General features: G+C 46.6%; 1 protein-coding gene across 1 annotated transcript in view; it reads right to left on the reverse strand.

Annotated features, from left to right (window-relative positions):
* Nucleotides 1-16,427, reverse strand: part of MAP2K1 (mitogen-activated protein kinase kinase 1) — a 74,056-nt gene that overhangs the window by 26,791 nt on the left and 30,838 nt on the right. Inside the window, exons 2-5 of the mRNA XM_068963030.1 lie at nucleotides 10,245-10,455; nucleotides 8,834-8,980; nucleotides 1,529-1,606; nucleotides 922-973 (exon numbers count right to left, since the gene is read on the reverse strand). Coding sequence (XP_068819131.1) covers nucleotides 922-973; nucleotides 1,529-1,606; nucleotides 8,834-8,980; nucleotides 10,245-10,455 — 488 coding nt within the window. The remainder of the gene's footprint in view (nucleotides 1-921; nucleotides 974-1,528; nucleotides 1,607-8,833; nucleotides 8,981-10,244; nucleotides 10,456-16,427) is intronic.

The raw sequence follows: 16,427 nt of genomic DNA on the forward strand, positions 1-16,427 counted from the left end.
ATATCTAAGAATGGTACGGTTATATGATAAGTGTATGTATACTTTTATAAAACCCAGCGTTTCTTTAGAGTCAAACTCATATCCAGTCAGTCATGGCTTTGGGCCTATTCACAGTCTAGTCCAGTGGGCAGCCAAGGACACCGAGGGCTGGGTAACTAAGTTCCAGCTGGGGATCTGGTCTGTGTGTACTGGGTGACTATGTCTTTCACAGTCTCAGGTAACAGGCATCAGGTCAGTTCACTCAGTCGTGTCCGACTCTTTGTGACCCCATGGACTGCAGCACACCAGGCCTCCCTGTCCATCACCAACACCCGGAGCTTACTCAAACTCATGTCCCTCGAGTCGGTGATGCCGTCCAACCATCGCATCCTCTGTTGCCCCCTTCTCCCACCTTCAATCTTTCCCAACAACAGGGTCTTTTCAAATGAGTCAGTTCTTAACATCAGGTGTTCAAAGCATTAGAGTTTCAGCTTCAGCATCAGTCCTTCCTTTAGGATTTCCTTTAGGATTGACTGGCTGGATCTCCTTGCAGTCCAAGGGACCCTCAAGAGTCTTCTCCAACACCACAGTTCAAAAGCATCAATTCTTCGGCGCTCAGCTTTCTTGATAGTCCAACTCTCATATCCACACATGACTACTGGAAAAACCATAGCTTTGACTAGATGGACTTTTTGTTGGCAAAGTAATGTCTCTGCTTTTTAATATGCTGGCATATGTATACTGACATAATATTCAGGCACACCACATGGCAAAAAGAGGGTGGTTCTTACTGCTCCAGACATCAAACTAAACAAAGAGTCACAGTAAAAATAAAAATACCAGCAAATGACTTTTATACCAAACAAAACATTAAAGAGGATGCAACAATTTTTAGATTTCAGCTAAAATCCAAAACATCACAACTAGCAAATAATTTCTTACCTCTGTGCATAATCTTGTGCTTCTCCCTCAGGTATGTCAGGCCTTTTATTACCTAGGTGAGAGGAAATGTAAAAAGAGGGAAACTGAAATCGTGGTGTTTAGAAAATATCCAACCTTTCTATTTAAAAATGATCTAGAAAATACTTCATCTAACATCACAAATTTGCCTTCTTCCCTTATTTTTCTTCTCTTTTGATTTTTTTCATCTGTCTTATTAAGAAACCATCTTTTACATGGTACCTAGCATATGATTTTTAAGCAAAATTGATAATTGCAAGTTTAGATCATTTACATTTTAAAAAACACTTTGCCTGAATTCATTTTTTAATCTGCACTCTAAAAAGAGGCTTTCTGATGCCAAAAATGAGAATTCTTTTGGCTACCCCGTCCCATTTTTCAAGATAGACTTTAACATACAGAAAGTTAGTTTGCTAGTTTTAGTGAAAGGGAGAGGATATTGTATCTAGAATCCAGATAAGAGAAAATTCTAGTGAGAAACCTGACTTTTCTTAGAAAACTTCCCTTTGTCAACTTCCCACCTTCCTCCTTGTCCCTTTCCTATTTATCAATGAGAGAACTTGGAAGAAAAACTTCTCAATATACTCACAGCAATGCTAACTTTTCCTAAAATTTGTTCAGGAATTCTTCCAGCTTTCTTCAGAACTTGATCCAAGGAACCCCCATCCTAAGAACAAGAATACCAGAGCCCATTTAGTGACAGCGTTTCTCACTATTCTTTCAAGTGTTAGACTTCAGCAGCAAAATAAATCTCACACATGACAAATCTTCCTAGAAGGAAGGTGTGCTCCAGATATCAAATAAGATACGAATGTGAAACATTGTGGGAGCTAGCAAATGATTAATAACTCAAACCCTATGAATAACCATCCCATAAGTTACTAGTCCAGCGGTTCACTCTGCTGAACTGACAGAGTGGTGGCTAGGCGTGCCCTAGACGCACACTATCTGAATCTGCATTCCCAGCTCGCACTTACCATCTAGTGGACACCAAGTTACTCAACTTGTACAATGGGAATGATAATAATTATATAAGGCTACTGTAATACGCACAGAGCTACTGTAAGTATTAAACAAGCTCATACATCCAAAGCCCTTGAAACAATATTTAGCCCATGGTAAGTTCTCAATAAATGTTTGCCATTCTGTCACCATTATGTAAGTCACAACTTGCATTTGGTATCATCCTAACGAATTATACTTCACAAAATCCAAAGAAAAATACCATAGAAAGTAATTATTCATTCCACAAATCCTACAAAGCACTGTGCACTGTTTGAAGTTCTGTGGAGGATAAAGATACAAAAAAGACCTAGCTCTCATCCTCAATAAATTTATAAACTAGTAGGAGAAACACACTCCACAAAACACAACGAAACGGAATAAATGTATATAGTAAAAGTGCTACACACACCCAGAGAAGAAGGGAGAATTCTGACTTCACTCAGAAGATAGCATTTAAGCTGAAATCTTACTCAAAGAATGAGCATGATTTCCATACCTGCAAAAGGAGAGGAGCAAGGGGAGAAAAGAATGGGGTGGAAGAGTGGAATCCTAACCACTGGATCACCAGGGGACTCCCAAGAACAGGGTGTTTCAACGAGATCATAAGCAGAGAAACATTAAATTGCTTAGTACTCCTGGGATGCAGCCAATTATCAGTCACAATATAAAACTACCCCAGAAGCAGAGATGATTCCTACAACTTCAGACTGATTTTCTAAAGTATTCTGTCTACCCTGAGCAGCTACCATCATCCACTATCATCTATTAATCACCTCTGTGTAAGGCAGAGGAATATGTGAGGAACTACAAATGAAAAAAACCATAAAGACAGGAAATAATACCCTCTGGTTGGGAAGACAGAACACATTCATAAAGTGGCAAGGCACTGTAAATCCTCTGAAATAGGGCAGGGAACAAACAGTTAAATGAAGAGAAAAGACATCACTACAGGTATCCAGAGGAAGCGATCCCTGGACAAAGCGGCCAACAGAAGGGTTCACAACAAGAGTGATACGGAACCTGAGCCTTTGAGGAGGGTGAGATCTGGGTAGGACAAGTAGAGAGACATTCCCACAGAGATCCCGCTTCCAATACCACCCAGCCTCTATGATGCAGCCAAGAAACAGAAGGTTGGAGAGCAATGCATGATGTAATAAATAAAAGAAGGACACAGCATAATCTCATTTTTATAAAACTAAACTGTGCATATACTCACACAAAACCAGAATATCAAAAATATCACCAAAATGCTCCAGTCTATATAGTAAGATTATCAGGGATTTCTGTTGTCCAATAGTTTCTTCTCTGTGCTTTTCTATGACTTACAAATTTTCTACAATAAATGTTTTACCTTTTAAAAGTGAAAAAAAAAAAATCGACCTCATTTATGAAAGTGGAGAATTAAACCTATAAATCAATTAACAGATACTTACTGAGCATCCAGTTTGTGCAAAATCTGTTAGGAAGCTAGAACACTGCTTTCTTTCTAAAGGAAGTGAGAAAATAAGTAAGACTTATCAGGGATACAGAGCTCTTGAAAAATGTTACCTAGGGACTTCCCTGGTGGTCTAGTGGTTAAGAATCTGCCTGCCAATCCAGGGGACATGGGTTCGATCCCTGGTCAGGGAACTAAGACACCACATGCTACAGGGCAACTGAGCCTGAACACCAAGGACTAACGCCCACATGCCCTATAGCCTATGTCCTGCAATAAAAGAAGCCACTGCAATGAGATGCCCACACACCATAACCAGAATGAGCCCATGCTTAGCAATGAAGACCCACTGCAGCCAAAAATTAAAACTAAGTAAATAAAAATCATTTTTAAAAGTTACCTAAAATAATGCTAAACACAGATTATCAACTTAAAATTCTGTGCTTACAGAAAGGACAGTTTGGACCAATGACTTTCTATTATAGATCAACTATGGATCATGGATGTTAATGAAAAAAGAAGATAGTACAGGTCTGTACTCATATGCATACTAACAGCCCTGAATACGTTAGACTTCTCATCACAACAAACTCCCAAGCACAACTACCTAACGATGGGGTCAGACAACCAAGGAGCACAGGGGAAGATTTCAAAATTCAACCTAAAATTCAAATGTGCTATGAGATGGGAATTATTAATTTACAGCCAAAGAGAACGTCTCTGTAAATACACATTTTCCAAGAGCCCTCGGGAGAGCCCTACCCTGGCTGTGACCCAGGCGGGTGCCTGAGTCATCCTTTGAGCCTGGCTCAAAGGCTTTGAGGCTGCCTTCACAATGCCACAGGCCCCTGGTGGCCAAATCAGGCCAGCACCACAGCCCAGGTAAACACACCCAAGTCAGGAGGCTCCAAGAAAGGCCACGGCACCTCTCAATTTCCCTTACTGACAGGCACAGGGACTCCAGCGCAGAAAGTTTCTGGCTATTTCTATTTTGCTTTCAACTGAATGTGATTTCAGACCCTTTCTTTGAATGACTCTGCCTAACTATTAGGGAAGACTGTATACTTAAAGTAGGGAACAGAGCAACTCTGCCCAAATTTGTGATGCAAACAAGGCAGAAAACGCTCTCAGGTTCCACTGCCAGGTCAGAGGGCAGCCCAGTGAAGTACCTTGGTATAGGAAACATTTCTGTTAACAAGGAAGAAATGCTGGCTCTCCTCCCTTTAGCCTCCTTCTGTACTACAAGCAGAGTTACAGTGTGAGTAACGGGGGGAGCAGGGTTTAAGAGGCATGAACCACAGTCAGGCTCACCCAGTGCGGCTCACCCAGTGCTGCCCGCGACTCACCTCCCAACCTTTCAATTCCACTGCAGTTGCCAAGGACCTGCCTTCACTGACTAAAGCTGCTGGAAACTGGGCTTATTTTTAGAAGCTGATTATTAACTAAGTCAGTGGTGCTTTTGTGAAGGTTTTCTATAGAAGAGACAAATGCTCTATGGGGAAAAAAAAAATAGCTCGAAGCATCAACCCTGAGTTCCCAGCTCTCTGGTTGCTCAGCTACCGGTGAGCAGGAGTCTACTTCCCCAAAGACAAGAACATTCCTGTTCTGATCAGGCAGCATCCAGGTACCCTTTGGGTCTCAAAATCCAGACTGGGCAGTACAAACGTAGCTTTTTTCTAGAAAAGGTCAGCCCTAGCCAAGTGCATTAAGAAGATAGGGCTCAGTGCATGCTGATGACAAATTTAAAGTGCATCCCAATAAACTATCTGAGCAATACATAAATGGACAGGTGTGATAAAAGCAAACACGGGAAGATGTTAATAGTAGAACTGAGGTGGTGGGTTTAGAGTGTACATTACACAATTCCTGCAACTTTCTGTACTTCTGAAATTTTTTATAGTAAAGCGTTGGGGAAAATCCCACTGACAAAGGACATCATGCATAGACTGTGATACAGAGAGGGCCAGAGAGCCTGGGAAGGTGGGGTATGGCTAACGAACAGAGCTCTACATGACAGCACCTTTCAAATGGGGAAGCTGAGACAAAGCAGGAATCCCCAAAGAGAAGCGGCAGGCAACCATTAGAAAACTGTCCTGGCAAAGCAGCCAGTGCAGGAGCTCTTCTGCAGGAGGCCTGCGCAGGGACCACGGAAGCGGTGAGAGTGCCCAGCCGAGAGCAGAAAGCTACTCTGGGGCATGGCTGCTTAGACTTCAGGCCACAGCTGCTTCCTTCCAGGGTCCCGTCCCTGGTAGCTCTAAGCCTCTCCACTAGTACTGAAGCAGTTTCAGCTGGGCCTAGGTATCCCCAGAAACAGGAGGCCCTAACTCTCTCTTGAGCCCCAGGCCTGACCACGCCCTCCCCATCCTGGCCTCCCTCATCAGTCAGTTAACACATATCACCTGATACTGTGCTTGGCCCCAGAAAGCTTTTGACAGCCAGTTTCCCAGGCTCAGCTTTCCCAGGTAATTACCTCCTCAAGTAATTCCAGAGACACCTTCTGTTTTGAGGACTTAAGTGAGAGGATCTCACTCTCCCCAGACAGCCAAATTCATGGGGGAAAACAACTGACCTGCAGCTACTAGAAATGGGCTAAGAGAATGGGTACCAACCCCTGTGACAGCCTGTGTCATCTCCTCCTCTGGGAGGGAAAGGCTGAACATGGGCAAGGAGCACGAGGCTGTGATCAGTATCTCTGAATCCAGACTGAAGAAAGAAGGGGTCCAGTATGAGGAAGTCTCAACACAGGTCAATTTAAGACAAACAGAAAGACTGAACGCCACGTGGCAAGATGCCACATACGGCCAGTTGAAAAAGGTTCCAGCAGGATCTGGATAAATGAAGAGGCCACTGACTATCAATGTTTAGGGCCTGATCCTAACCTCTGAAGCAAGCACCCTGGAGGTCAACCATGCTCAAACCTACAAACCACCTCCTGGCTCCTCTATTAAAGGAAAAAGTACCTCCAGTTCTGTGCTACCCTCTAATAAAAGGGTTGGAGGTTACTCAGGAAAGAATTTCTGATGGTTCAGAAGACAGTAGGCACGAGGGGACACGTATCTGGTGCTCAAAGAGCCCCCGTGTCCACAGTGACGCCCTCACCGGGACACTGATCTCAGTGTCCCCATCCCTGCAGCAGCTCATGTGGCACTTGGCACTCAGGCACTAAAATAAGTGCGTGTGAAGCTGATTCCATAATGACTAACTAATGTAGTGAACTGACTGGCTATGAGGGCCAAAAACCACAGAAACACAAAAGGTTAGCAGGGGGAGCGGTCCCTAGAAAAGATCCAGGCAAAGCATTTTTCTGCAGAGACGAGAAAATCCTGAGAGAGTACATGACTTACATGGCGTAATGGAGGCAATATGAAATTTAAAGAAGGTGGATCTGGTTAGTGACATCAGTTAGAGTTCAGCTCTGACATTTACTGGTTATAAAACTTAGACTAATTACTAAACCTCTCAAGGCCTTACTCGCTCCATCTACCAGCTTGGGGTAGGGGTGGGGATCAACCCATGTCCTATGACGGGGCTGATATGATTAATAAGTCACATAACATGGAAAGGACTCAAGTGGTAGAAGATGCGAAAGCTAGTTACCATTGTGTCAAGCCATGCCACCACCCATTCTCTGTTATTTTAGCAAGACCCAAGAGGGAAAGAGGTTGCTCAGGCCTTTCCTGTTTTACCACTGGTTGATCACCATCACCTCCACCCTCTCACCCTTCTAGTTTTCAAGGACCTCCACTGCCATTTACACATTTTCATCCAACTCTTGGGCTAAAGCTGGAAAACCAACATCATCAGCAGAAAGAGCACAAGAAACGCCAGGGACAAGCAGCAGCCCCGCCCCTCTGCCCTTCCCCACCCCACCAGGCTGAGAATAATCGGCACCCCAGGCCTGGGTTGAGACCAAGCCTGAAAGGCTCACACGCTTCCCACAGAGGCTGCTTCACTCTTGCGGAAGCAAAAAGGAATGAGAGCTTTCTCAGGGACCTTCAGGTGCACCAAAGACATATTTCAGAACCTACGTTCCATATGGTACTGCAAAGAGAGTCAGCACATGCCTGAAACCCGGTGTATGGCATTTCTTAATCATTAAAATGAAAAGATGTTCACGATAACAGGGGCATCGGCAAGGGAAAAACATCCTGGGAGGGTTCTCCCAGAGCTTATTAAGACCAGGCCTTGGGGCTCTCATTACAGAGCTGAGGGCAGGGCTAGAGAGCCAGGAAGGAGGCAGAGAAGTTGCTGAGGGACACAGGCAGGGACCGGAAGCAGAGCACCCATGGCGCAGGGAGACTCGGTCATATCAGCCTCGGTCTTTGAACTGTCAGCTCCAGCGAGGATAGAGCAAAGGTTAGAGTCTGCAAAAGGTGTACTCTGAGTCAGACAGTGTGGCAGAAGACTTGATACATCTTTTATTTTAATTAATCCTCACCACAACAAGGCAGGTATAATAATGCCCATTTTACCGATGAGGAAACGGAGAATCAGAAAGATGAAAAACTTTCCAAGATGTCATGAGAAAGTGACATCTATAAACAAATAATTACTGAGCACCTGCTGTGGCTTTGGAGACACAATGGCAAACAAAACAAAGTGTCTGCTTGGATTTTTGTGAAGAAGGGAATTATGAATCAACATCTCAGATACCAAAGTGCCCTGGGCCATGCTGCCTATTGGGGACAGAAAAGATTAGCAATCTTGAAGCCAGCCTCTCTCTGTTTGAAATTCTGGCCGTCAAGGATGGAAAGAGATCCCCAATCCCTATCCAGTAGACTCAACAAAGTACATTGGGGTGAGACAGCCTTGGTTCAAATTTTACTAATTCTACTTACCAGTTGCCTGACCTAGATTTGGTTATTCCATTTCTCTGTGCCTCAGTTTCCTCACTTGTAAAATGCAGATAATGTACCCAGCTCAATAAGGTGTTTGTAGAAATATAATATTAATTTGCTTAGGGTGGTGCTTAATATGATATATACCCAATAACTATTAGTTCATCAGTATTAATTTTGCTAACCCTGCTCTTATAGCAAGTGATAAACTCTCTGAAAGCAGGGCCTCACCCACTCTTCACTCATCTTCATAACCCATGAACCGTGTACCTAGTACACAGCATGGCATGTAACATATGGGTTTAAACTACATTAACCAGGCTTTACCCACATCAAAATCTTGGGATCAAGAAAACTGAGAGACGTGCTCCAAGTACAACCTAGGGATACCTGGTTGCTGCCACCTCTCTGAAGAGACAGGGACTTAGGAAGGAGGCCTGTCATTTTCTTGGTTAATCCAACTTCTACAGTCAGGTTTCCTAAATGCCCCAGACAGTGATCTGGATCCAGGGAGGAACAAGGAAGCAATCGGTCAGGTCACATCTCAGAGCAAAGGTCAGACCGGAGCCCCCAGCTTTCCAGGCCGCTCTTCAGAGGCTGCCAGGCTGCCACATACCATGTGCTCCATGCAGATGCTGATCTCGCCGTCGCTGTAGAAGGCCCCGTAGAAGCCCACGATGTACGGCGAGTTGCACTCATGGAGAACCTGCAGCTCCCTTATGATCTGGTTCCGGATGGCAGGTTTGATCTCCAGGTGAATTAGCTGAGGAAAAAAAGGTCCAAGGAAGAGAAGCTTTAAACATATATGGATGGATGGAGGGGTGGGTGGGTGGACAGACAGAAGTTTTCTTAAATGCTTAAGCTCTTAGAGGTAGGAAGAGAGGAAACAGGCAAGTTTCAGCAAACAGGTTACTGGCCAGCTAGAATACTGAGTGCCAACACACCAAGGCAGGTGTTGGCACTGGAGGGGCTGTACCCAGGGGAGGGACAGCTGTGCCTCCGCTCCCAGGAGCCAAGACTGAAGAAGAGGGGCCCTTTTGCTCCCAAGAACAAAAGGACCTGGGAAGCTGAGAGATGAGGGCAAGTGGCCTTAGAGGCTTGGTTGATACCCAAGGGTTGCAGGACCAGAAAGGTATGAGGAACTGGGTCTGCCAATCTAAGCTGCCCAGGATACTTCCCCTTGACCTTAGGAGCCTGATGTGGTTGGGATTTAGCCAAGGCCCGGGGGGCCTCCTTATCTCCGCTCCGCCATGCTGTCCCTTGTTTCAGCTGAGGAGACAGGTGACAAAAACATGAAATGGTTACCGAGTAAGGCTGAGCTTCTAAAAAGAGCCATGGACAATGAGTGTCAGAAGGCACGGAAGCAGCGGTTATCAGCGTGGGCGCTGGTGAAAGCTAGACAGGAGGTGGGCCTTGAAGATGGGAGGTGTTTGAAAAGATGGAAGGAACAGCATGAGCAAAAATATGTGGACAGAAGTGAACACGGTGTGCTGCAAAACATGGAAGAGTCCAGATCTGCTGTCCGGAAAGAGGAGGACTCAGGCTCACCAGGGCGGGAAGTCCAGCTCGAGGGCTGCATGCCAGGGTGGGGAGCCAGGATGCCGTACTGCAGGGAGATGAAGGGGAAGCATGGGCAGGGGTGGAGCTCGGAGAAACAACACGAAGTCAATGTTTTGTGTGTCCCTGGAGCTGGGTAAATGGAACCACCCCCTGCTCTTGAAAAATGGCGAATGAGCATCTCAGCTTTCTTTCCAGAGCACCCAGAAAGCTAACAAAGGGTCCCTTGCTATTATTTTCCAGTCTGGGGACTGGGATAAATACACTAATACATCATGAGTGTGTTTATCTGTAATCTAACAGATAACATGAATTCAAACTTCAAACAGCACAAAAGGGTACTGAATGAAAAGTCAATTTTCTTTCCACCCTTGTCTCCAGGCCCCCAGGTCTTCTAAGAGATAATCCAATTACCTGTCTACCAAGGCAAGCTTGATTCAGTCCTTTTTTTTTTTTTAAAGTGCCCTCACCTTTCTGGCCATAACGAGTCCGGATGGCTTGTGGGAGACCTTGAACACCACACCTCCATTGCCGGCACCCAGCTCACTGATCTTCTCAAAGTCATCGTCCTTCAGTTCCCCCACCTTCTGCTTCTGGGTCAGAAAGGCCTCGAGGCGCTTCCGCTGCTGTTCATCGAGCTCCAGCTCCTCCAGCTTCTTCTGCAAGGCCTCCAGGTTGGTCCTGTCCCAAAGCGGGGAGCACAGGTCAACACTGGCATCAGAGAACCCCACCCAGAGGAGCGCTCCTGCTGTGCAGAGCTCCAGCGCTGGGGCCAGAGGGAGAGCCGGTGGAGGAGGCTCGGGGAGGGTCTCACCCGCTGCGGCTCTGCCCCCTCCACTCCACCACCCCTCACGGCTCACCACAGACACACTTCCGGTCTCAAGGCCTGGTCTCCTCGTTTGTAAAATAAGGGAATGAGTTCTCCCTCAATAGGCTCTGGGCCTACGAGAGGAGCCACAGAATCTACTAAAATCCAGAGTGAGCCACCTTGCTCTGCCTTAAAACCCCAGTGTCAAAAAGTCCCACGAGTAGTGGCTTTACAACACCATAAACAAAATACAATCTATTTCCTAAAATCATTAAATTGAAACCAAAGCACATCATCGAAACAGGCTCTAACCTGAATCACAACAGAAACCCTCCTTCTCCATGTGATCAGATCAGGAACAAGGTGAATCAAAACAGAGCAAATGGGATATACCTAAAATTTTTATTTTTGCAACAAACATAAAAGTGCATTCATTCACCACCTTCTGAGTAAGAGCTCCACATCACCTTTCTTACATGAACCAGAAGAGAGCACAGTGCCCATCATTTCCAAATTCTTTAAAGTGGAGTAAAAATGCCAACAGAATACTCTTAATAAAACTTTAAGAGTCGGATGACTTTCTCCCATTTTAATGCTCACCTAATTTGACAGTAATTTTTTTTTTTTTTACTGACTTGGACTTGAATCTTTCCACAGCTCTTAACCAGTATTCACAGAGGGAGAAAAAAGAAAACCACTTCGTTTGCAGTCATATTTCATCAGTGTATCTTATATTTAAATACATAAATTACAATTCCAGCTATAACTGTACAAAGGACTTTGAGAACAAATCATCTCTTGGTAAGCACATAATTCAACCAGTGGGTGCCAGAGTGAGTGGGTATGGCAGAGAGCAGCCTGCTAGTGTGTTTTACATAAAGAACTAAAAAGTGCTCATTACCTCCTGGGAGCTTGTGAAGAGAAGGGTGGTAAGGAGCGCTTCTACTGTTTCATTTTTGTCCTTAGTCTAAACAAACAACACGGGTGATAAGACAGGCAGTCATTACACATCAGAAAGTTGGTGACCCCTCCCCTCAACAGGCACACCACTTCTGAGCTTGAAGGGTAAGAGCAAGCATCATCTTCCACTCTTCGTTCACATTATATTCCAAACCTTAACAAGGAGAGGGAGACCCTATGCCTCCCCAGTGTATGGGAGGATGCAGTGCTGCCTCACAAGTAACACAGTACACGGGGCCAAAGAGGACACGGGGCTGACTTTCCCAGTCTTCCTCTCTGGGTAACTCTGCGGGGAAGAAGGCTGGTGCCATGAACTGAACTGTGTCCCCTAAAAATTCGTAAGTTGAAACCTTAACCCCCAGTGTTTAGAGAGAGGATTTTTAGAAACTAATCGAGGTTAAGTAAGGTCATATACTGCTACTGCTGCTGCTGCCGCTAAGTCACTTCAGTCGTGTCCGACTCTGTGCGACCCCATAGACGGCAGCCCACCAGGCTCCCCCGCCCCTGGGATTCTCCAGGCAAGAACACTGGAGTGGGTTGCCATTTCCTTCTCCAATGCAGGAAAGTGAAAAGTGAAAGTGAAGTCGCTCAGTCGTGTCCAACTCCTAGCGACCCCATGGACTGCAGCCCACCAGGCTCCTCCGTCCACGGGATTTTCCAGGCAAGAGTACTGGAGTGGGGTGCCACTGCCTTCTCCAAGGTCATATGGGTAGAGCCCTATTCAGATAGGACTGATAGTCTTGTAAAAGAGGTAGCCTTCCCCCTACACACTCCAAGGAAAGGCTGTGTGAAGATATAGCAAGACAGCAGTGTCTACAAGCCAGAAAGAGAGGTCTCGCCAAAACCCAACCATGCTGGCAAGTCAACCAGTCCTCATCTTGGACTTCAAGCCTCCAGAACTAGGAGAAAAGTGATTTCTGTTATGTAAGCCGCCCAGTCTACGGTATTTTGTGATGTAGCCCAAGCAGACTGAGACAGGTGGTCAATATCCTCATCCTAAAGGCCCAGCTCAGCCTCATGCTCCCTTCAGGCCCTCAGGCAGGGGCGCTGGAACCATGGCTGCTGGGAACGCACAGCTCACACCCTCTGGTCTCCTTTCTCTAAGGTCTCTCCACACAGGAGTCCATTGATGACAACATTTAGAAACACACACCAAATGCAGACAGACCTCACAGCTAAAACTTGGATGAGGTTACAGCTGCCTGGAGGGTAAGCAGTCTGACTGGAAATGCAGACTCAAAAAGCTCTCTAGAACACACACACGCAGGGTCGTTCCTGGTGGTCCAGTGGTTGACTCTCTCTGCCTCCAGTGCAGGGGCACAGGTTCAACCTCTGGTTGGGGAACTAAGATCCCATACGCCATACGGTACGGCCAGAAAAAAAGAACAGACACACACATACACACCCCCACACTGAGCATGTATGAGGGAGAGAAGAAAGGGGGGCTAGATGAAAAGATCATCACTCTCCTTAATAACACCGCATTCTCTTCTGAGTGTTTTACATATATTAGTCCACACCCCTATGGTTACAACAGAGAGTGAACTCAAGCACAGAGAGGGGAAGTAACTCTTCCACGGCTGTAAGCTAGTAAGTGGCAGAGCCAGGATTCAAACCTGGGCAGAGAGAATCTCTAACCTTAATCATGATGCTGTATTACCTCTTCAAAAAGTTCCATACTTTCAAGGGTGGTGACTTGCACACATGGGTGAGATCCTAGGGTGGCTCACTTAACACACCAGGGCTCAGTCAGACGAAAAAATGGCATAAATGGTGTCCCTGCATGAAGAGGGCTTTGCCTCGGATGCCATCCTGTCTCCCTTGTATGTCAATCTGAACAACTGCCTTGTGAGAAACACTCGCCACAAGAAGCCACACCCATTTGGGGGTTGAGGAGTGGGGGGGGGGGGGGAAGGCGGGAGGGATGCTGACTCTGCTCATTTTCTGACTCTGCAGAAATAAGGAATTCTCCCACTTTGAGGAAGAAAAACTAAATCTGGGCTTTGCGCCACCTTCCTCCCTGCCCTCCCTCCTGTGCTCCACGGTCCTTCCGCCTACTCCATCAGCTAAGGACCCAGCTTCTGATTTGTGCTTTCAGAGAGTGGAGCCACGGAGCGAGGAGACATGGCAAAAACTACAAGCTACGGTGGCAAGACTTTCCTGACGACTGGGGGTGGACCAGTGTCACCAAATTAATGAGTCAGCATAATCAGAAATCCTGGCTGCTTATCCTGAACTGGGCATCGACCAGCTGGGTGACCATGAACAAGTCATTCAACTCGACAGTCTGTTTTCTCTCCTATAAAAGAGAGTAAGAAGATGCTTACTTCAGCAGGACAGGATCAAAACAGAACACTAATGGGACAAAATAGAGGCATTTTGACACATTCTATACAAATGTTGGGGCAGGCGGGAGTGGGCTGGAGGACAAGGAGAAGCCACAGCATCAACAGCAGGCTCCAAATGCTGTCTTTTGTCCTTCCTGTAATTTAATTTCCTGTAATTTAAAAATTATTAAAAAGTCTCTAAAAGTGTTTTAAAACCTATTTCAGAGAATGAAAGGCAAAAGATTTTATCTGAAGGTGAAAGGAAAGTCCTGGCCACAAAACGACTTTCACGACTCATTGAAGAGAAATCAATCAATAAGATATCAGCATTCAGTACTGCTTCCTCTCACACGGGGAACAGATAATGCTCAACAGGGCTCATCCGTGCCCTCCCAAGGTGAAATGCTTCACACAAAGGAAGTAGGAAGAGAGGGGCCCCTCACCTCCAACCACACCACACATCTCCAACACTCAGAGGATGAGAACCAGCCTGTCTCACAACCTTTGGTTTTAACCGAAATCAGCAATATCAGGACTAGGGATTAAGAAAAGAACCTGGAGCCTAGCACCATACATCTCTGACACACCCAGCCCTCTCCAAGGAGCAGCTGCAATAGCTCCGACCCCCAGCATGCACACTGCCTACGGCAGAAAGGGGACCCCACACTGCAACGTGAATTCTGCACCAGGGCTGTCAGTAGCCACGAGTTCATCCAGACACAAGAGCACAGGCTTGCAATGGGAACACAGAAGAAAGACAAGGGACTTGGAGAAAAACACGGGTTGTCATTCACATTCTGGAAACACCAGGAAGGCACAATGAAGTGGGTGGGGGAAAGGACGAGCCTACAGAACATGTCCTTCCCTCTCAACTCACCCATCTGCTAAGCCTAATTACACTGCCACAGCTGGAGTCCTTCACTCCTGGCTCAACGTTCACATCAAGAAGCAGTGTACAAGGCAGCACAGGGAAGACCAGAATGACCACCTTATCCAACCCATTCCACAAGTGAGGAGGCGGGAGTCCAAAGAGGACAAAGTCCCACGGCTCATGGGTGGCAGGTCTCCCAACTCCTAAAACAGAGTTCCTATCAAGGCCCCACACTGCCACCTTCAACTCAGGTCACTGCAATGGGAAGCTGACCTGAAAGGAGGAGGGAGGCAATGTCCAGACCAAGGAATGGGGTCATCAGACTGACCCACACCAAACAGAACTGAGCCACAGACGCACGCCCAACGCCAGCCCGCTGTCTGTCACCAACCCGAGCACGGCGGCGGCAGGTGGCAGGCCGCACCCCCACCAGGAGGAAGCACAGAGGGTAGAGCAGGGGGTGACCCCCCTCACTGTGCTGGGACGGGGGGAGCCCCGGTGCAGGTGGGTCTCCTCACCAGAGAGCCCAAGGAGTGGTGAACTTCTCCTCCTCCTGGGGAATTCAGCAGCGGGGCCGGAAGGCAAGAGGGACAGAAAGGCAGGACGGGAACAGCCCCCGGAGACTAAGGACGCGCCCCTGACCTACATCCTATGCACTCCCCCTCCGAGAGGTCTTGGGAGCTGCCTCCTCTTCTGGTATCCTTGGTTTCCACACCCATTTTAAAAAAACGATATGGGGAGTAGGTTGGAGAGAGTGGTCTAGATGTCTCAAAGGAAGTCTATCGACATGACAGCCAGCTGAGGAGGGGCAGAATAAGGGGGAGGGCGTATTTGGACTGAGGGCTGAAGAGCTTCAACTGGGAAGGTGAGGGGAAAGGGGGAATGTGAGGGGAAAAGAGAAGAACTGGCATCCAGGGTCTCTACATGGCCAAACCACGGACAGCAGGAGATGCAGGGGCTACAAAGGCAAGAAGAGAGGAAAAGGGGCCTGGCCGAGGAAGGCCAAGGGGCCAAAGGCACAGCTCACAGCCTCCAGACTCCAACCTGGACTAGCCCATCTGTGTTAGCGCAGCCCACCCATATGTGCCGACCACGGCCAGCCCCGGACAACATGGCGGGGAGAAGCTTATGGGCCCCCCACCTCCATCCTGCAGGCACTGGGAAGGGCTGGTTATCCAACAAGGGAATAAAGTTCTAGGAGTACGCATACAGGCTCTGTGAAAGAGACCGGATACAAAAGAATACATACTATGTCATTCCATCGATTTAGAATTCAAAACTAATCTATGCTATTATAAAGTTAAACAGTGAAACAAACTATAATACAGAATGGATAAACAGCAAGGTCCCGCTGTGTAGCACAGGGAACTACATTCAATACCTTGTGATAAACCACAGTTGAAAAGAATATGAAAAAGAAGATATATACAATTGAATCACTTTGCTGTATAGAAGAAATTAACATAACACTGTAAATCAACTATACTTCAATTTCTTAAAAATCCAAAAGCAAAAACAAACAAAGTTAAAAAGTGATTACCCTTTGTGGGGGGAGGGTAGTGACTAGGAAGGGACATATGATGGTTAATTCCATGTGTCAGCATTGCTGGGTCTCAGTGCCAATGTATTTCATCAAACATTATTCTGGATGCTTCTGGGTTTTTTGGGGGGGTGGGAGGGAAATGAG

This window comes from Capricornis sumatraensis, chromosome 2, assembly GCF_032405125.1.
Source record: "Capricornis sumatraensis isolate serow.1 chromosome 2, serow.2, whole genome shotgun sequence".
Taxonomy (NCBI): Eukaryota; Metazoa; Chordata; class Mammalia; order Artiodactyla; family Bovidae; genus Capricornis; species Capricornis sumatraensis.